General features: G+C 45.2%; 4 protein-coding genes across 7 annotated transcripts; 3 read left to right on the top strand and 1 right to left on the bottom strand.

Annotated features, from left to right (window-relative positions):
• The first annotated feature begins 2048 nt into the window (after positions 1-2048).
• LOC147205469 (uncharacterized) lies at positions 2049-10141 on the top strand. 2 transcript variants are annotated; one of them, XM_086110916.1, is made up of 4 exons: positions 2049-2355; positions 2961-3206; positions 3500-3625; positions 9163-10141. In XM_086110916.1, the coding sequence occupies exons 1-4, from the start codon at positions 2178-2180 to the stop codon at positions 9972-9974; spliced, it is 1362 nt and encodes a 453-aa protein (XP_085967042.1). In that variant the 5' UTR covers positions 2049-2177; the 3' UTR covers positions 9975-10141. The 2 variants fall into 2 exon arrangements, with proteins under 2 accessions (XP_085967042.1, XP_085967043.1); XM_086110917.1 differs by lacking the exon at positions 9163-10141 and adding an exon at positions 7883-8863 and having other exon boundaries at positions 2051-2355.
• A 475-nt stretch (positions 10142-10616) lies between these two features.
• nudt18 (nudix (nucleoside diphosphate linked moiety X)-type motif 18) lies at positions 10617-13500 on the bottom strand. Of its 3 annotated transcripts, none has more exons than XM_086110918.1 (7): positions 13430-13500; positions 12793-12998; positions 12610-12720; positions 12244-12346; positions 12035-12158; positions 11527-11648; positions 10617-11436 (listed from the first exon to the last, which is right to left on the bottom strand). In XM_086110918.1, the coding sequence occupies exons 2-7, from the start codon at positions 12955-12957 to the stop codon at positions 10997-10999; spliced, it is 1065 nt and encodes a 354-aa protein (XP_085967044.1). In that variant the 5' UTR covers positions 12958-12998; positions 13430-13500; the 3' UTR covers positions 10617-10996. The 3 variants fall into 3 exon arrangements, with proteins under 3 accessions (XP_085967044.1, XP_085967047.1, XP_085967045.1); XM_086110921.1 differs by having other exon boundaries at positions 10617-11379; XM_086110919.1 differs by having other exon boundaries at positions 12793-13025; positions 13430-13486.
• Positions 13501-13724: 224 nt separating this feature from the next.
• Positions 13725-16227, top strand: sdhaf1 (succinate dehydrogenase complex assembly factor 1). The gene is made up of 2 exons (XM_086110701.1): positions 13725-13947; positions 14813-16227. Exon 2 carries the CDS (start codon positions 14966-14968, stop codon positions 15203-15205), a length of 240 nt encoding a protein of 79 aa, XP_085966827.1. The 5' UTR covers positions 13725-13947; positions 14813-14965; the 3' UTR covers positions 15206-16227.
• Positions 16228-16373: 146 nt separating this feature from the next.
• LOC147205466 (uncharacterized) lies at positions 16374-19497 on the top strand. Its single transcript, XM_086110699.1, has 3 exons — positions 16374-16550; positions 17420-17551; positions 19220-19497. Exons 1-3 carry the CDS (start codon positions 16503-16505, stop codon positions 19358-19360), a joined length of 321 nt encoding a protein of 106 aa, XP_085966825.1. The 5' UTR covers positions 16374-16502; the 3' UTR covers positions 19361-19497.
• The last annotated feature ends 156 nt before the right edge of the window (positions 19498-19653 follow it).

Genomic DNA, 19653 nt, shown 5'->3' with positions numbered 1-19653 from the left:
AGATTATCAAGCAAATGTCAGTAACAGTGGAAGGTAACCCTAGTAAACCTCAAATGCACTTTTTAATTTTGAAGGCCTCCCTCACCTCAGTTAAGGTCTACCTTCATAACTCGACAAGGAGTTTGACGTTCAAGAGTTCCAAGGCAAAAGCAACCGCTGAACTAAAAACAACATTAAAAGCTTGCCTTGATTTCTGGGGGGAAAAAAACATCTGTTTGTTTTCCAAGACTTTTGCTTCATGCTTTAAAATGGTAGGTTACCACATTAAAACGTGATACATTTGACTTACACGTTCAGAAAAGCAAAGACTGCTCTTTATATTTAAGGAAAGTAACCCATTCCTCCCTGATTCCTGCATATAGTTATCAATTAATTTATCATTAGGGTGACATATTTTTAAAGGTAGGCAGATATCCAATCTTGTGCGATCACACGGGGTCTCAGATCGGTACACACATGAACACAAATCGGGTTGTTTTCGTTCCCATTTTGGGGCTTGCCATTGCCAAGCCGGCGACCAATAATGTAAAGTGAGCATCTTTTGTCTTGAGGATGATGCTTCCGTCTGAGGTGTGCGAAGAGTAGATTTGCACCGATAAGTCAGTCCAACAATCTTAAATATGAAACGTGTAAAATATGTACCACCCAAAAATGTCTATACAGTAGGTTCATGCCTTTCTGTCCGATCGTTGTTGGGGGACATCAAATTCTCACACGGCACTACCCTGACATCTGCTGGTTGGTCTCTGCAGTGCACTTGTGACGTTTCACGGCCCTGATTGAAAATGCCTCAACTTCTTATTTCGTTCGAAAGTTGCATTGGTCGTTGATTTTTTTTAAAGAATTTGTATTGAACAAATCAGGATACAATTCTCAGTAAATAGAAAACAAAACGCACACGCAGGGTGGTCATTGATACCGTTGCAAGATGGGTGACATGTGACGCGACAGTCTGGTAACGACACTTCTACAAAAAGAAGCTGACACAATCGTTACATATTATACAAGAATAGATCATTATTTCTCCATAATTGGTTCAACAATAAAATAGTCCTAATCAGTCAACTAATCATTAATCAAGGTTACCTTTTAAATTACTCTGAATTTTTAAAGAAATTTAATCTACCGGTCACCCCAAAAGAATTTGCTACAGTCATGGATGCTATTCCTTGTGGAATCTTGACACTCTTGAAAGGGGTGGACAGAACAACCTCCACACCAACCCTGGACCCCAAAATGACTGCTATCGGCAAATCCTGTTTTACGTCAACATCAATCAGAAATAACAACCGTAATATACGATCCCTGTTCCAAAAATATATTTCAACAATCCCACACATTATGACCTACTGGTCTGGCTTTGTTGATAATCTAGACTGGAGAAAAATCTGGTCTCTCCCATACAAATACCTCCTGACTAATAAAGTAAGGGAAATCTCTTTTAAAATGATACACAAATACTATCCCACCAAGCATTATCTTCTTAGGTTCAAGAAAGACATCTCTTTTGATTGTTCATTTTGTGGAATGTACCCTGAAACAACGGTTCACTTGTTCTGGCAATGCCAGTATACCAACACATTTTGGAAAGTTGTATCCAGATTTACCAATGAACATATTGACTCTGACTTTATGCTATACTGGAAAAATGTGCTATTTGGGTTCTACAACGATAAGGAAAAAAACACTAAACAAACCTTCATTATAAATTTAATACTCATTCTCGCTAAGTTCCATATCCACAAATCCAGATGGAATCATTCAAAACCTCTTTTCTTAATTTTTGAAGCAGAAACAAAACAGTACTCGAGCTCTATTATGGATTCCAAAAACAAAAAAGCTGTTAAGACTCTGGCTATATGCTCCTTATTTGAAATTTTTGTCTAAAAATCCCCTGGCTTCCTTTTTTTCTTCTTCTTCTTTTTTGTTTAAACGTTTGTAATGTGTATGTATTGGTAGCACGTTTGTTTTGTTCTCTGTTTGCTGAGAATTGTATTCTGACTTGTTCAATAAAGATTTTTTTTTTAATTAAAAAAAAAAGAAGCTGACACCACCGAAGAAGAAGAAGGCGGAAGTTAGCATCGCTTCAAAACAAACGCTCGGCCGACGACGAGTGGGAATACGAAACAAACAACGAAACAAAATAAGTGGCTGGGGGAGAAAAGCAAAACGTCCAAATGTTGAAAGATTTGGTGAGGGAGCGACTGATGGCGGCCGCCGACGAGATCTTGGGAATGTTTGAACGGACCATCGCCTCGTACGAGGAGCAACTTTGCCGAGCGAGAGACGAGAGCGAGCGACACCGACTACAACTGGAAGCTGTTTGCAAGCCTCCGGATGTGGCACAGCAACATGGTTTGGACGCATGTTGTTTCGGCGGATCACTTGACTCACTCCATATGTTCAAACGACTTAGCCCAACTGTTTGCTGCGCACAATGCAAGCGCGTGTGAAATGTACTTGACCATCTTTATCGGACAGGTGCTCGAAGACGTTTCCAGAAATATTTCCCTGTGACAAACATAAAGAAGGTTATGGCTGTTTGAAATAGAGGAAAATTCAACATTGTGAGAAACAAATAGTATATCACCGTTAAGAGGACTTTGGAGGTCATCAAATTTGTGATATTGGAAGCGATGGAAAATGTGAGCTATGATGGCGGGAACAAGACCAAAAAAGGAGCCTGCAAATTGATCAAATTACTTAAATGTTGACAGAAGCATGGAAAGAAATATCAATGTGCAGATTTGGGTTTGGAGAATGGCGCTAAGCCACCCTACAGGTTTTGAGGGGAGGTTGTGGACACTAAATTTGCGCTGCATTGTCCCAGCCTTAGAATGTGTAAAAAAGAGAAATGTCAAAGTTGTGATTGAAACGAGGACACGTGCTGTATGCCGTCGTTACTGGCGCCCGGTGTGAAGATGAAAAAGGTGAAGTGCGAATGTGTTTGTGTGTGACAGAGCCCCCAGACCGAAAAGAGAAAGAAGAACCTCCAGAGCCCCTCCTCTCCTTAAAACAGGAAGAGGAAGAGGCCGCCATAAGCAAGTTTCACGTGCCAGTTGAATGGGCCAAAGACGAAGCACCCGGGTGGTCACGACTCAGTGGTTGCAGTCCAGGCAAAGGACCCCAAGCGGACAACCTCTTAGCGCCGCTCTCAGACGGTGACGACACACAACAACTTTTGAAGGATCACCCGCTCGCTGAAGGTGAAGATGAGATTTCAGGTTTTCTACCAAGCGCTCACTAAACCGGTCGCCATAATGTTGAATTAACCTTCGAGCAATAAAATGGACAGCAACGTTTGGACACGGGACTCGCTGGATTGTCATTCCCAGTAACTGCACAAATGATCACTAGCAGATTAATATCGAGAGCGCGCGCACACGAGTACACATGACATTGTCACAGAGTGTCGATCATCACATGACATATTGAAAGTCCATGTTTGGACTTGGACCTCTATTGTGTCGAAACGTTTTTGTTTGTTTTTTCCTTCCAGGCAACCCAGATGATACTGACGGGGATCTAACCTCCGAATCGGAAGATGATGGCAGTACCTCACTTATGGATCAAAGTGCAAGCACTCCAGGCAATGCAGAACGCAGAACGAGCGAAGAAAATAAAGGTGAATAGAACACGCGTGATTGATGACAAGCCCGAAGAACATGACAAGTCCCTCGGCATATTCGTTAAAGCACCTTTTTTGCCTCTCTCGGGGCAGGTGTCGCAGATTTGCAACAACTAAATGCTAATCCCCTAATTAATCCACATTCATATTTTATGAGCCCTTTTTACTCAAAAGTACCACTGCAGACCTTCGTTGTGCATGAGCAACAAACAGTTTCCCCAATAGCTCACTAGATGGCGACTTTTCCCTACTTTCAACATGTCTCCCTTCTTGGGTACACGTGAAAGGATTTTCTCGGCATCCATTTCATGTACAGTAAGTATTACTACCAATCACCTTTATTTTGAAACCAATACTGTATAAGATGAATCATGACAGTATAGAGATACAGTATATGCCAATTTGTAGATTTGATCTCCTCTGGGTTTTCCCCTCGGGGCAGCTCTATTTCATTAGGGGTGTTCGCACGGCAAGATTTGCTCCGGTGCTGTGCCCCAAAGTTGCAGCTTTGCAACGTTCGGCCGGACTAGTACCAATGGATGCCACATGCTTTGTCTTCTAGTTTATTTTGCGCACCAGTCTATACGAGGGTTATTTTCCTATCACCAGTGTTTACTTCTTGATTTGAGTTGTCATTGAAGGTGCATCCTATGGAAAATGAAATAATTTGGAGTGAAGTTACACACTGTCAGAGGCAGATTTGATCAAACGCAATGGCATAATGCGATGTTCATTTGTTTGACCGTTCAATGAGCAAAACTGATGTAGCCTAAATTCCATTGCACATATTATATTAGTATATATCTTTGTTGGACTGGAAGCTTTTTTTAGTAAACCAGCTTACAGAATACTCTGGTTGCAGGTTTGCGGTGCGTTATGGCAGGCCGACAAAGATCTTATTCACTCGAGGAAGCCATTGAAATGGTTTGCCTTCCTGATGGTGCTTTATCTGAGACGGAATCCATTTCAGACAATGAAATTGGTGATCCGGATTTTGTTGAACCTGCTGAAGCGTACGAGCCTGACTTCAGCCTTGATGATGATGAGACACCGGGAGCAATAGCAATACCTAATCCAAACACACTTGATGTTGAAATTCATAACGTACATGCAGACAATGACACTGGGGTCCCAGATGATGATGATGATGATGAACCTCAGCCCGGCCCAGCTCCACTAAACAAAGTTTTTTCTTGGAAGCAGAGGAAACCCCCAGCAGCTGACCTTCTCACCTCCACCAGATGAAATGCCACGGCCAAAGTGGTATTTTGATCAGTTCATGGATGAATCCGTGTTTGAACTTATTTCTGACCAATCAAACCTGTATGCAGTTATGAGGAATGGCCCAGAGCTAAAAACAACCCCTTCTGAAATGGAGCAATTCATTGGTTTACACATTGATGACAGTAGTACGTATGCCATCATACCGCATGTACTGGCAGACAACAACACGCTACAACCCAATTGCAAGTGTCATGGGACGCAAGCGATTTGATCATCTGCGAACATACATCCATATGAACGACAATACCAATGTGAAGCAAAAGGGTGAGCCTGGATATGATCCATTGTTCAAGGTGCGACCAGTACTTGAGAAAGTCCGTGCAAACTGTTTGAAAGTTGAACCGGAAGAAAACCACTCCATTGATGAGCAGATGATCCCCTTCAAAGGAAAAATTGGAATGAAACAATATTTCAAGAACAAGCCCAAAAAATGGGGAATCAAGGTCTTTACTCGTGCAGGTGTCACTGGACTAGTCTATGACTTTGAAGTATACACTGGAAAAGGGACCGTACCCAATGAGCGTGGACTTGGTGTTGCGGGTGAAGTTGTGCTTCGTCTCGTATCAGATGTTCCGAAAGGACTAACCTACAAGTGCTTCTTCGACAGCAGGTTCACTTCACCTGAACTCATTGTGGAACTGAAGAAAATGGGAATTCTATCAGTTGCTACCATCAATCGAAACCGTCTGCGTGGATTTAGCCTCAAAAGGGACAAGGAACTTTCAAAGGCTGGGCGTGGTGCATATGAAGTGAAATATGAAATGACAAGTGGGATGGCAATCGTGAAGTGGTATGATAACAAGGCAGTGTTACTGGCATCATCCTTCATCGGCCCTGATCCTGTTGATAGATGCAGAAGGTGGTCAAAAGAGAAGAAGGAATATGTGGAGGTGGACAGACAAGGTGTACAATAACAACATGGGAAGCGTTGACTTGGCAGACATGTTTGCTGCACTCCATCGCATTGAACTCCGCCCACGTCGTTGGTATCTGCGCATCTTGTACTATTTGATTGACCTATCACTGGTCAATGGCTGGCTGCTCTACCGCCGTCATCTCACCCAGAAGCAGGAGAAGAGGTATATGCCGCTTCTTGACTTCCGCGCTCAAGTCGCAGATGCCCTCATCAAGGTTGGCAAACGGGCTAACTTGAACAGTCGGAAAAGAGGACGACCGTCATCGGAAGAGGCTCTAGAACGCGGTCAAGCTGCCACATCTTCACCTCCAGGTCAGAGGATCATTGCGCCATCAGTTGAGGTCAGACTAGACCGATTCGATCATTTTCCCATCCATGCTGATAAACGTGGACGATGCAGAGTGTGCAAGAATGGCTACACACAAATGGCCTGTCTGAAGTGCAAAGTACTTTTGTGCTTTACAAAGGACAAAAATTGTTTCTTGGACTACCACATGAAGAAGTGACCTTCAGACCTGGCCTTCTCAATCAGGATTTGAGACGTCGATATAGTATTATTGGTATTACAGTGAAACTCCTCTACAACTGTCGCAAATTTGATCTCAGACGTAAACACACTCACAAACGTATGTGTACTCTTTATTCCAATAGTATGAGCATGCACTTATTTGACACTTCATATAGTCATTGTAGAAATGAAAAAAGGGAAAGAAATTGTGAAATTTACGATCAGCATTCACTTTCACTTACATCAATTTCTTGGATAATGTCTTTTATTTTGCTTCCTCCGTCTTTCATTTTGATCACTTTGACCCTCTCTTCCAGCGTCAGAACGCTTCTTGTCTCAGCTGCTTGACATCCAAAGGTCCGTTTTGTAGCCATTTTAGCAATGCAACGTTCTTGCTGCGTCTGAAACTAACAATAACAAATACTTACCTGGACTACTGCGCATGTGTAAACCAGTGTGGTGGTTGCTGTTGCCGTTTCCGAACGAAGCAGTAGAGGTCGCTGTTGGATTAGACTTTGTTGTAATGAACCTCGTTGTGAGGCAAGAGCATAGAAAGCAAGAGCATAGAAACAGATTTCATATAACGCAACATGGTTTTTTTTTTCATTGTATGGGGGCAGGAGAATGGGAATGGTGTTTTTTTTCCCAGATTTTTTCACACTATGGGGTATTTTGCCCATGTAGGTTTCGTTGTATAGGAGTTTCACTGTATATCTCAATATTGTTTGATGTAGGGGATGAAAAGTTATTGTTATAGTTCCTAATCTACACCAAGTTGTTTTTGTTGTTATTCTTCGACTGTAAAGATTGTTTTGAAATGTTCTATGCAAATAAAGTTCGTTTTCATACCATATTATGTTTTTGGCGTTAATTTACCACATCGGGCCAATGTTGTAAACCTGCAACATCCCAGAATACATTACATGTGAAGCATTTGCTAAAAAAAAAAGTCTGAATAGAATACTACTACCCCATATGACAACTTTCCCCAAATATCATATTTTTCCTGTGACAAAAACTTAATTTGAGCCTCAGAGGGTTTTAATTAAAGGTATTTTCTCAGACTTTTTAAATATTTCGAACACATTTCAGAATAGATCATTGAAATGGACCAAGAGCGATGGCTAACCCAAAAATATTCTACAGGTTAACCGTGTCCCTCAATGAGTTTACAGTAACCAAAGCCCATTTTTCCAAGTTATCAGCCTAAATTATTCGTCTGGCTTTATGTAGGCGTAACAAGCAGGATGAAAAAGGATTTCACATTCAACATCAGCTGAATACTTCCTGATTTGTTGCTAACAAGATAGCACTTGTACTTTTTTAATTCACGTGTTGTTAATGGAGCATTTTCAAGGTGTTTGAAGGCCTCATTCCTTTTTTTTTTTCTTTTCTCTCTCAAAAATTCCACAAAGATGGCGGCATCTCATTGCTAAAAATGTGGCTACTACTTTGCAAATGTTCAATGTTTCTCCTGGAAAACCAAGGCCTCGGAGAGGGCTTCTGTAACGAGCACCAGTGTAAAATATTGAACTTTCCGTTGCAGCTTCACCGCAGAAGGGCAAAAAGAGAAAACGTCGTCCACACGAATGCCTGAGAAGTGAAATGAAAGAGGCCAGAAATAAGGGCAAGGCCTACGTGAACACCAGGGGCATCCCCATCCCGGAGAAAAACTTGGTCCCTCTCTCTCGCCACTTGTGCCGACACAAATGCGCCGAAAACGTCTCGGAAGAAGAACGCCAAGTGATATTCCGGAACTTCTGGGACATGGGTAATTTTGATCTGCAGAACGCTTTCATCTGCGCTTCCGTCAAACTAGTCAACATCCAGCGACGACGGCCGCAGCACCAACAGCGAGCCGCGGGCGAGTCCAAAAATCGCACCTACTCTCGGATATACAGCTTCACGACCAGCCAGAGCGGCTACGTGGAGGTGTGCAAGACTTTTTTCCTCACCACGCTGTGCGTTTCCAACGGAAGAGTTTATCGAGCGCTCCTAAAACAGGTGGAGAAAGGCCAAGATATACCTTCTCCCGACGGCAGGGGCAAGCACGACAATCGCAAGAGGATCAGCCACGAGTCCGCGCAGGCCATCAAAGATCACATCTACTCGTTCGCAGAGTACAAGAGCCACGACGCGCAACTGGACAAGAAGTACCCCTGGCCGGGCTTGACCGTCGCGCAAATGCATCGTCTTTACAAAGAACAATGCAGAAAAAACGGAAAAGAACCGGAGAAGGAATGGGTCTATCGGAGGATCTTTCTCACAGAGTTTCGGTCCCCTTACAAAGATGCTTGTACGCACTACGCGCCGACCGACCGCGACAAGATCTGAGGTTGGGCCGCTTATCCGTTTTGGAACATTCCGGATCGACCGAGCGGACCGGATCCCGAGGAAGACCCAATTCGCCGAAGGCTTCTTCCTGCCGCACTTGGTCTCGTCAAATGGTCTTAGGTTTTGAATATGGACAAAATACGTGTGCAATTAACGCTCATTCAAATGAATTGGTAAAAGTGGGCAAAACTAATTCTGTTGTAATTTGTAAACCACTTCAAAAACCTCCGGTGAACATCTAGTAGGCGAAAATTGTTGGAACTTTCTTGCACCAAAATGTGTTAGCCAGTTTATTGAAAAACAAAAATTAAATCTTCGAGGCGCATCTGTTCCTTACAAAATATCCAGCATGTTGGATTGGACACAACTTTATTGCTGTATGTGTAACATACAGCACATGTTCAAGAACGAGGGGCATCTCTGTCAGTCCGACTGATGAAAAAGTCAACGGAAATGGTGAACTTGAGTGTTTTTCTTGCTGGTGTCCCGTAGAAGAAGAAGAGGACCCCCGGGTATCCCACGTGAAAGAGGAAGCTCAGGAGCCGGACGCCAGAGCATCACCTCTGACCGTGCCGGTGATGGTGAAGAGCGAAGATGACCACGCCGAGCCGGCAGCAGCGGCCAAAAGCCGCCACGCATGCTCCGTTTGTGGCAAAAGCTTTTCTCACAAGTGCAACTTGTCCACCCACATGAAGACACACAGTGGGGAGAAACCTTTCTGCTGCTCCGTCTGCGGGAAAAGCTTCTCCCAAAAGTCACACGTGATCTCGCACGGCAGGACGCACACGGGGGCGAAACCCTTCCCCTGCTCGCTCTGCGGGAAAGGCTTCTCGCAGAAAGTGCACATGGAGTCACATATGACCACGCACACGGGAGAAAAACCCTTCGCTTGCTCCGTGTGTGGCGATCGCTTCGCGCTCAAGTCAGTCATGGTGTCGCACACCCGCATACACACCCAAGAGAAATGCTACGCTTGCTCCGTGTGTGGGAAAAGGTTCCCTCAAAGGGTGCACATGGAGTCCCACATGAGGACTCACACCGGAGAAAAACCCTTCGCTTGCTCACTCTGCGCTAAACGCTTCACCTGCAAGGGCAGTTTGAACGTGCACATGCGCACACACACGGGAGAAAAACCATTCACCTGCTCGCTTTGCGGAAAGCGCTTCCCGTACAGAAACAGTTTAAACGCGCACGTGAAGTCACACAGCGGGGAGGACGTGTTGGCCTGCCCCGTTTGCGGCATGACCTTCGCTCAAAAGAGAACGCTGACGGCACACGTGCGCTCGCACGGTGGCCCAGACTAAACCTCAGTCCTCTGGATGGACACCCTCCCCTGGCCCCATGTCGGCTAAGGATGGAACCTGCAACCTTCAAATTGGGAGACCAGCTGAGCCACGTCACCCTGGCGGAGAGTTTGCGTTAAAATGATTGTAAATTAAGTTCAAAAGAAAACATGCTCGTCATTTTTAAATGATGTTGTTGACCTTTCTGGGGGGGGGGTGTTCATGTGACAGCTGTATGAAACGTAACGCGCTCATGTCACGGGTAGATGTGATGCAATTCTGACAGGAACTCTGTCAGCTGTTCATTTTCAAATAGACACTTCGCGCACTTGTTTAGATTTCACTCTGCGGATTAACGCCTACGGTCACTTAGTTGGATTAGACCAGACAAGGGTTGAGTCAACGCTGTATTTGTAACATGCAAAAGCAACACCTGAAATATCACACTAGTCAATTTACTGTCGAGTGAAATACTTGTAGCTTCTTTGTACCCCACCCAAATGTTGGCGGGGATATGTTTTGACTCGTATCGCCTGCAGTAGCAAGGTTTGTCCAGCAGAGAGCAGAAATAGTTTGGAAACAGAGGAAGTGACGCATGTCGCGGGAGAAGACGAGTTGAAAATTCAAAATGGCGCTTTTCGATCCACAGTCAACCCGAGTAAGTGGTTTTCCCCCTTTTTTATTCAAACGAAAAATAAAAAAAAAACATATTTAAAAACAACGCTGATAAACATTCAATATACATTTTCAAAGAATAAAAGGGGTGAAATAACGAGGGAAAAATTGGAAATATGTCAATCTGTGGGTGCCGGACCGCAACGAGGTTCACTAGAATGAAAAGGGTTTGCAAATCATTGTACAGTATTGTGTTTTTGCTTGCATTTCACACAATGTGATTGGGCTTTGTTCACAAAACAAGAAAGGTAAGGTCTTGGTGCACTATTAAATCTCCTCGTGTTCATTGTAATTTTGTGTCGCAAAAGTACAACTGCTATCGGTACTGGCGAGCACTCAAGAATGAGAACTCGTTCCGGTATTGGCCATCAGTAGAGGCTGTGCATGGGCAGGATGCTGGTGTTTTTGCTCTTTTCCAGCAGTTTCTCTCTGACGCCGGGCATGAGGACCCGGTGCCAGACGTAGCGCGGGTTCTCCACGGGCGGCGGCAAATGGGCGGGCGGCGGCGGCATCTTGGCGCCGTCCTCGTCACGCGCCACGCGGTCGGGCTGCAGGGCCACGAGCGTGTTGAAGCACACGCCGTCCGTCTTCCCGTGTTGCCGACCGTCGTGCTGCAGGCTGAACACTCCCAGCGTGTTGACGTTGTGCTCGTAGTACGTCGACGGCATGGCGTCCTGCGCCACCATGTTGGCCGCCCACGTGACGGCGTGAGTCTTCAGAGCCGCCGCTATGGGGAGGTGGGGCCTGGGGGCTGACGGACACCACGGCAAGACGGCATGTACACTGGTAGCGGCCAAGGCAGAAAATTCTGAGAGCAAAATTCGGTACTAATGGCCTTGTACTGTCAAAATCCATTGTTCTGAAGCAATCCCGGAGAGGCGGGGGACGCAGGGTCTACCTTTGACCACCAGGATCCAGATATTATCGTCTGCGCTGAAGATCAGCACCAGCCTCTGGACCACATGGCGGCAGCTCATGTCCAGCGGCAGTGTGACGGGATGCCAGGCGTCGTTGCGGTACCTCAACCCGGCACAATCAACACTCAGACACTTGTCGAAGACCACTTTGACTCAGAAAAAAGTTCAAGACCACCCTGAGTCCAATTCTAGTTCAAGACCACTTTGATTTGGATACGTCCAAGACCACTCGGGCGAGTCAAAGACCATTCTGACTCAGAAGAGTCTAAGACAATGCTGACTCAGAGACGAGTCCAAGGCCACTCTGACTCGGGTCAAATCCAAGATCACTTTGACTTAAAGACAACTGTAGTTCAAGACCACCTTGTATGTATGACTCAGAAATGAGTCCAGGATCGATTTGACTGAGAGGAGGGTCCAAAACCAGTACGACTCAGAAACAAGTCCAAGACCACTTTGACACCACTCCTAAACACAACAAGGTCTTACTTGAGCCCAAAGTCGATGAGACGCAGGATGTCCCGGCCCCTCAGAGGGAGAGGGGCACGTCTGTCCCACCAGGTGGCCTGGAGGGAGTCTTGATCCGCCGCTGACAAAGTCTTGATGCTCCCTCCTGGAAGCGCAGACAGTTAACGCATGGATGCTCGCTTAGCCAAAAGTCGACTGCGGTTTTGTACTGCAACTCCGCGACCTCTCACCTGTGATCTTGGCCAGGAAGATGAAGCGGATCCACTGAGGTCCCTGCTCCTGGATCAGCAGCAATGTGATTGGCTGGCACTCAAAGCCCGCCTCCTCCTTCACCTGTACGCAGACATTATCGGCATCGTAGAGCACACTGCTATGTTTGGAAAATTTTGCCCCTGAAGCCAGTTTGCTTTCGTGACGTGAAATTTGGAAGTCATGTCTATCATGAGTAGACCCACAAAAAATTCTCAAGAAGCCATGCCCAAAAAGACACTGGATTCAGCCCCCAAAACCCATTTTAAGCTGAAGCAATTCGAAGGCAATTGATTGCCGCCGGCAGCTTTAATTCTCTTAAGTCAAATGCCGACATTTCCACTCGCCTCTCTCAGCAGCGCCTCCTGCAGGCTCTCGCCAACCTCCACCCTCCCCGCCGGCAGGTACCACTTCTTGTAACAGTCCTGCTTGGCCTCCTGGACCATCAGAACCTCCTCCTGACACATACAGAAGCATTTAGGCAACAATGGCCAGAATGCATCGGGATGTATTTTGGCGGCGTGCGTCACCGAGTCGTTGAAGACGACGGCACACACGATGTACGTGACGTTGTTCCTGAGCGACGCCGGCTTGCTCTGCTCCAGGCCGACGTCGCACATCGTCACCTCGCACCCGAGGCCACCCAGCAGACGCTCCACCTGCGCCTCCACCTGCTCCAGCGCCATCACCTCCATGTGACCGTCTCACTGGCCTCTCATTGGCCCATCGCAGTCCGCTGCGATGCAAAATTGGTCGCATTTTCCTTCATTGTAATATGTACGATTCATTAAAAAGTTAAATATTGGTCATATGTCGGCAAAAACAATTTTAATTAAAATATATTTCTAGCTGTATTTACAAACCTAATTCCGATTCTAAGTGAGTGATTATTTGCCCAAAAATAATAACGTTTGAAACAAACACTTTCCTCCTCCTTAGCAGCCTGCACGTGGATATAAAGATATGAAGAAGATACGACCTCGTTCTTCAAATCCAACATTTGAACATTACGAGTTCGTGGCCTTTACAACACTGTTACAACAGGCACAAGTGCACGTAAACCGTAAGCACACTGAAAAGTCATCGGATATTATCAGATGAGCGTCATTTACCGAACGTAGATTTATACTCGATATTTCAATACAGAGTAAAAAGACTTCCACCGACCTGGTTTTCTGTTTGGGATCAACTCTGCGGTGTTTTGACATTTGAGATTGGGTGACGCCACCGGATGTACATCTACTTTCACCTTGAGGTTTTCCAAAATGAACGTTATAATATTCAAATTGGAGATTTGAAGACAAATATTCGTCTAAATCAAAATACAAGGTGTAGATGTTATTAAAAAAAGCTTAGTTTTCGTGTTGATTTTACGCATGTCCGCGTCTTTATTCAGCATGAGAGAATTCAAAGCAAGTGAGATTTTATTTTGAAATAAGAAATCAGAAGTACGCGTGCGCTCATCCCTTGCGCTTCTGTCGTAACAGGCTAGCTTGGCTAGGCTAACAGTGAGCTAATGACGTGAAGGTTAGCTGTCCGCCCGACGCCAACTCGGTGACGTAAAACGTCGAGTTGAAGTCATTCATTTGCCTGACGTCGTCCTTGCTCCTTTCAGGAAGTACATTTTTGTTTTCTTGAGGCGTTTTGTGATACAGTATTTCTTTTGTGCAGCGAGGGGGACTCAGGTAGGACGCGTGCCCGTTTGCTCACCTCAACACTGCCACCAAAACATAAATCACCTGAATAAATAAATACGTTGTTTTGCTCACATGACGTGGGTGATATGAGGCAGCGTAACACGCGAATCAGTCGCCAGTGTGACATGTTCCAATGATATTGTGGATCGTTTCGGGTCGGGTAATTATCAATACTGAACGGAGGTTTACAAGGCTTTTATTTTGTGTTGTTATTACTCCAACGTTCGAGCCTTTAATTTTCCTTCCAGCACTTTACCGCGGCACAAAGTGCTCCTGCTGTTATGTCCCAGGAAGACTTAAAGCCTGCAAGATTTGCAAGTGGCTTTTTTTCACAAACATACTGATATTGTTAATTGTTACAATGTACCACATGATTTATGTGAGACATATTGCGTCTTGGCCGTATAATGTCTTCTCTTGTGAATGCAAATGAGTAATAAACGTTTTCCGGTTGGCATTTGCTGATTTATCACAAGTGAAGTCATGACTTGTTTGGTACGTGGTGCATTTCAGGTTTTGTCCCTCTTTGTGCTCATTTCTAAAAATTTTATTGTAGATTGTATGGTTTTCAATGTAATAGTTGCTGAATTGGATATGCATGATCAATTTAAGGTACGATAAATTATTGATTTTTATCGGTTTTAAATTTGCGCATTCTTGTCCTAGTTTGGGGATGTCATCACGAGACCATAAAAAGATTGAAGAAGAAAATATTGAGTAGGATGGCAAATGGTTTATTTCAAGATCGTCCTGGCTGCCTGTTTATTTCACAGGCTCGGTTACAGTGAGTTGCCCTGTGAGTGTCCTCCCTGCATCCAGCCTCTGAAATTGTTTTGTGCTTCCTGTCTGCCAGCAAATCGTAGCTCACCTGGATCAACAGAGGAAGTGTTCCAAGTCGATGCTTCACTGGGGCTTTTAAGACGTTTCCCTCACTGCGGCACCTGGTGGCCAGTTGCTGATTGGAAAAGGCGCGTCGAGCTTACTGCGTCTTTCGTTGGTATCGCGGATGGCGCGGCACAGCAAGCTGCAAAAGCAGGTCCTGGCGCTGTACCGACAGTTCCTCCGGGCCGGGCGGGACAAGCCGGGCTTCCTGCCGCGCATCCGAGACGAGTTCCGGGAGAACGCCACCATCAAAAAGACGGACGTGATGCACATTGAATATTTGTACCGGCGAGCTCAGCGGCAGCTGGAGCAGCTCAAGGACGTCAACACCAAACAGCTGGGAACCTTTACCAAAGGCAAATAACGCTGCCGACCGCTCGCCATCGGCAAAGACAAACACCGACCGACTGTCAGATGTCATTTCATGACATTAACATTTGCACGATAATGTCGCATGACTGCCAAAATCTCATTTGAATTGTGTTCATATTTTTTGTTCAAATACTGTACATCATGTCAAAACCAGGTCTGCGATTCTGATGCGTGAACCCGCAAACATCAGAAAGCACAGGGATGGACCCCCATAACGGACGTTTACACTCGGGCCGAACAATTCGGCTATTTCGAGTCTGAGTCGCACATTTGGCTGGAAAGAAATTCTGATGACAGCAATTGGCCAATTCATTTGAAACCAATTAAGGATTTTGGTCCTACAATACTCGCAACAATAAAGATATGAATTACAAACACGATATTAGACAGTTTTACTGTACAAGTAATTGTGGGGCCACAATCGATGAAATTCACATTTGAATACCCACTGGGCATTTTTAAAATAATATTTATAGCACTTGTTTTTTATTGTCTACAAGCAGATTGAAATAGTACGAACACATCCAAAACTATATCTTGAAAGAGAGCAAGAGCAATGGGCAAAACAAATCTCGGGGAGTGTTTGGCTCCCTCTGCATTTGCAGGGGGAAAAAATTCCGTTTCTTCCAAATGAACATCTAGCACAATTGATCACATGGCCAAAGATGTATACAGTACAGCCATTGCTGTCTGTAGGCTTAAAAAGCCGGATTTGACATTCAACAATCGTCAGCAAAAACGAGGCTGATTTTGAAATATTTCCTGTTTTCACTTCTTGTTGCATGGTTACTCAGTCAAGAAAATGGAAACATCACTTCTGCGCATATGTGATGCTCTCGAGACTGCTAACCGACGACGATGTTTGTGGCTCGCAACAAATTAGCTGTTCTGTGATTGATTGGTTTTCGTCCGGGTGGGCGTGAAATCCGTTTTTCACGATTTTAGAAAGTCCAAAGAAACATTTTCCAGTCGACTAATAAAGCCAACAATGGCACCCGTACGAGGCATGACGAATGGCGAAAGACGCTTTGATTGCAGACAATCCCGAACCCCCCTTTTGCGCTTTGAAAACCCACTCCACGAGAATCCCCATTGTAGCAGTGTGACGCTGCGGCCGCTTAGTGGCGGCAGCGGTTTAGATCGCAGCCAACGAGCGCCGAGAAGACGGCGACGAAGAAGAAGGTGGACGAGCCGTAAATGTAAACAAAAGCGAATACGACTGTCGTAACTCGAATTGGGGTTTTGCAGACCAAAGTGTCTCATTTGTTTTCGTCACTTTGTCTTTGAACATGTCGACGGGCGAAGGACAAATGAGCAACTTGGATTTATTTCAGCAGGTAAGCAGAAGTTCGCGGACGGTGACGTCTTTCAGTGGCGAGCGCCGAACATTCCAATCACGTCACAAAGAACATTTCCGGAAGGTGTTTTGCTCATTCTCGGCCCTAAGTCTGAACCCGTCACTCGCCCAACATTTTCAGTTCATTTGATCTACAAGAACACGAAAAATAGTAACTGTTAAATTGAACTCCTAGTAAAATAGCAGTGGTGATCTCGATTCTGTTGGGGGGGAAAACTGATAACCACTTAAATGTCCGATTAGTTTAAGATACCCATTGAATACAATTAATTTTTTCTCCTTTAGTTCAAAGCGATGAATTATAGGCGGATTGTTGTTGTCCAATTATTTTCGTAATAGCTGAACTTGGCAGTAGAGAGGAATTTTAAAGTGCAAAAACAAACATCATCAGATAAATTCTTTTTAGGATTCAGGCCATGAATGTATGCTGTACAAATTCATCAACATCCCGACTTATGCGCAATCCCCATAAATCCTATTTTGTATTTTCTTTGCCATGAAGTGATGACTTCATAATCAAAGACTACAAGCCAAGTCATACATCTCGTGTTGCATGTGTACCTTTGAGGGGAGTGGCCTAAACAGTGGCCCAACTTGGAGTCAGTGTTTGCTCCCGGCTAGTGTTGTCATTTTGTTTTAGTGCGCCCCATTCAATAAATGCTAGACAGTGTGACGGCGCCCGTCCATACCCACATGGCAGGATATCACGACTCCGAAATGGCTCCATTTTGTTCCCCCACCTCACTCGAGCAATATTTGGGCTGGCAACACAAAGCAAAATAAACAACAACAACAACAAATAAACGAACGGGTTTCTGATGGCTCCTGCGGCGCTCGCGCCCCCTGCAGGTGGCGCTGCTGAGATGGCTGAGCTCGGACAGCCCAGAGGACCGCGGCCTGCTGGCGTTGGCCACCCGCATCCGCGTCGCCCACCAGCTGCTGGGCCGCCTCACGGGACAGCCACGGGTAGACGCCTACAAGGTACAGCTGCCGATGCTTCTCACCAGAACATCGCCCGTGCGTGATTTGGTCATCGTCGGGTATTCTGATTTTATTCTCAGAAATTAACAATGCTTTTCACAAAGACTTTGGTATTGTTTAATTTTTGGTCTAACATATAAAAAGCAATTAGAATAGTATAACATGAGACTAAAGCAAATTATATAATAATAATAATAATACATTTTATTTATAAGCGCCTTTCAAGACACCCAAGGACACTTTACAATAACAAAAAACACAAAACAATACGGGTTGAGCAGCGGCAGCCAAAACGCGCCAGCGTTCACTCAACCCGAAGGTCAGAAAGAAACCACAGGGGAGGGAGAGAGGGAGAAAAAAAAACCCACACTCGAACTACCCTCATTTTGAGGATAATTTGAGTGAGGCAAAAAAAACTCCTGCACAAGCATATGACAGTTACAACAGGTCACAAGACATAAACAATGAAGACGGTGAAACAAGGGAATGTATGAGGGAGGGGGTGATGGTGGGGGGCTAGCTTCCGTGCATACTTTCATCAGGGGAAGGTCGAGATAGCAGATGTTGTTTTGGTAGCAGGCTGCCCAAGAATTTAAGACAGCCTTTAGTCCGTGGCTTATGTCTCTTTAGTGGCGTCGATCAACCAAATCCATGATTTCAGTCAGTAATTGAACACGGATTCCAGTTTTCTCCAAGTTGTTCTCCATCCTGCTGTGACGCTCCAAACCCGCAACAGTTTGTGGTTGAGCACAGTCCGAGTCTGAGTGTTGGACATCCGCGTTATGCCATCCTTAGACCGGCAGCCTCGTCCAATAGAGCCGCTCCCGTCGGTTGAATTTTCGATAGATCAGGAAACTGCTCACACCAAACAGCAGCATACCTGTTATCGGAAGGCCGAAAATGTAGTGGTCGTCCAAATCCTCAACGGACAGTGTTGACAGGCACACCATTCTCTGCTTCCAAGGATCTAGGGTGTATCCAGCAGCAAAAGTCCCCGAGGGGCAAGTAGGTTCCCCACTGCCTGCTCTTCTCATCGAGAAAATGTTGTCGATGGCATCGAGAGACCAGCCAACAAATTCCATGTTTGTTTTTAGGATGAAAATACGACAGGAGGCTAGGAAAAGTCAGACAAAAGACAGCACAAGGACTGAGTGGCGAGCAGGGAAGGGTGGGGGTGGGGTGGGGGACAGCGCAGAAAGCAAAGCGTCCGCCTTCGTCGAGAGCCAAGCAAGAATATAGCTTGTCGTATAGCGTCTTTCGTCTCGAATGTTTAAGTTTCTCCTTTTTGATGAACACCTAGGCCTACTATGCTGTTGTTGTTGTTTTTTTGTTATTGTTGGTCAGCTAATGCGGCATGGAGAGTCGATTAACTTTTGTGGGGCTGCTACTTGGTGTAAAAAGTATGAGAAGCTCAGATTTGGATGACTTTGTATCATCTCTTTAATTGGGTGTACTGGTGTGCGGGTTAACAGTTGCGAAACTGTGAGTAAAAGTTGTTCAATGTGCTTGCTTGGCGCGTTGTGATTTGTGGGGCAAATCGTTGCTTCGGTAGCCTGAAAAGTTGCTCAATTATAAGATCATGGGAATTTATTTTGAAATTGTGTGTGTGTGTGTGTGTGTGTGTGTGTGTGTGTGTGTGTGTGCGCGCGCGCGCACGCGCGAGCTCAGAGGGAGTGCATCCTGAGCGTGGCTCAATTCGTGCGTGAGAATCCACGTGCGACTCCGTCGACGGTCAACGCTCACGTGGAGAAAAGCGTGGCACTGTTCGCAGCCCGCGTAGCAGCTCTGGACGCCGCATCACTTTTCTGATTTGATACTTTTTCGAAAATCTTTTTTTGGTGGCTTCACCGTGATTTTTATTTTTGGGGTTTGTTTTATTTTGGTGGAGTTAAGTTGTATAAATTACAGATGGAAATAATCAATATCAATAAAAGCTGCGGAAACAAGATTGACTCGAGTTTCATCTGTTGCAGGCGCAACCATGCACAACAAATCCGAAACACAAGCGACGGTGGCCAGTCAGTAACGGAGCAGGTGCTAATTTGTCCTCCGACTGATTATTTAATTGACCAATTTGATCAGTCGATATGAACTCTTTTGTC

Source organism: Hippocampus guttulatus, chromosome 5, assembly GCF_054856545.1.
Source record: "Hippocampus guttulatus isolate MCC_2025c chromosome 5, RoL_Hgut_1.0, whole genome shotgun sequence".
Classification (NCBI taxonomy): Eukaryota; Metazoa; Chordata; class Actinopteri; order Syngnathiformes; family Syngnathidae; genus Hippocampus; species Hippocampus guttulatus.
The sequence above is the reverse complement of the archived record's forward strand: the minus strand, read 5'-3'. Positions and strand labels throughout refer to the sequence as shown.

Coding starts and splice junctions, on each gene's coding strand:
- LOC147205466 (XM_086110699.1), top strand. CDS start 16,503: ATGTCGACGGGCGAAGGACAAATGAGCAACTTGGATTTATTTCAGCAG. Junction 16,551..17,419: donor ACTTGGATTTATTTCAGCAG/GTAAGCAGAAGT, acceptor CGCCCCCTGCAG/GTGGCGCTGCTGAGATGGCT. Junction 17,552..19,219: donor CACGGGTAGACGCCTACAAG/GTACAGCTGCCG, acceptor GCGCGAGCTCAG/AGGGAGTGCATCCTGAGCGT.
- nudt18 (XM_086110918.1), bottom strand. CDS start 12,957: ATGGAGGTGATGGCGCTGGAGCAGGTGGAGGCGCAGGTGGAGCGTCTG. Junction 12,159..12,243: donor CTTCCTGGCCAAGATCACAG/GTGAGAGGTCGC, acceptor CTGCGCTTCCAG/GAGGGAGCATCAAGACTTTG. Junction 11,437..11,526: donor CTGGATCCTGGTGGTCAAAG/GTAGACCCTGCG, acceptor TTTTGCTCTCAG/AATTTTCTGCCTTGGCCGCT.
- sdhaf1 (XM_086110701.1), top strand. CDS start 14,966: ATGGCGCGGCACAGCAAGCTGCAAAAGCAGGTCCTGGCGCTGTACCGA.
- LOC147205469 (XM_086110916.1), top strand. CDS start 2,178: ATGTTGAAAGATTTGGTGAGGGAGCGACTGATGGCGGCCGCCGACGAG. Junction 2,356..2,960: donor GGATGTGGCACAGCAACATG/GTTTGGACGCAT, acceptor TGTGTGTGACAG/AGCCCCCAGACCGAAAAGAG. Junction 3,207..3,499: donor GGATCACCCGCTCGCTGAAG/GTGAAGATGAGA, acceptor TTTTCCTTCCAG/GCAACCCAGATGATACTGAC.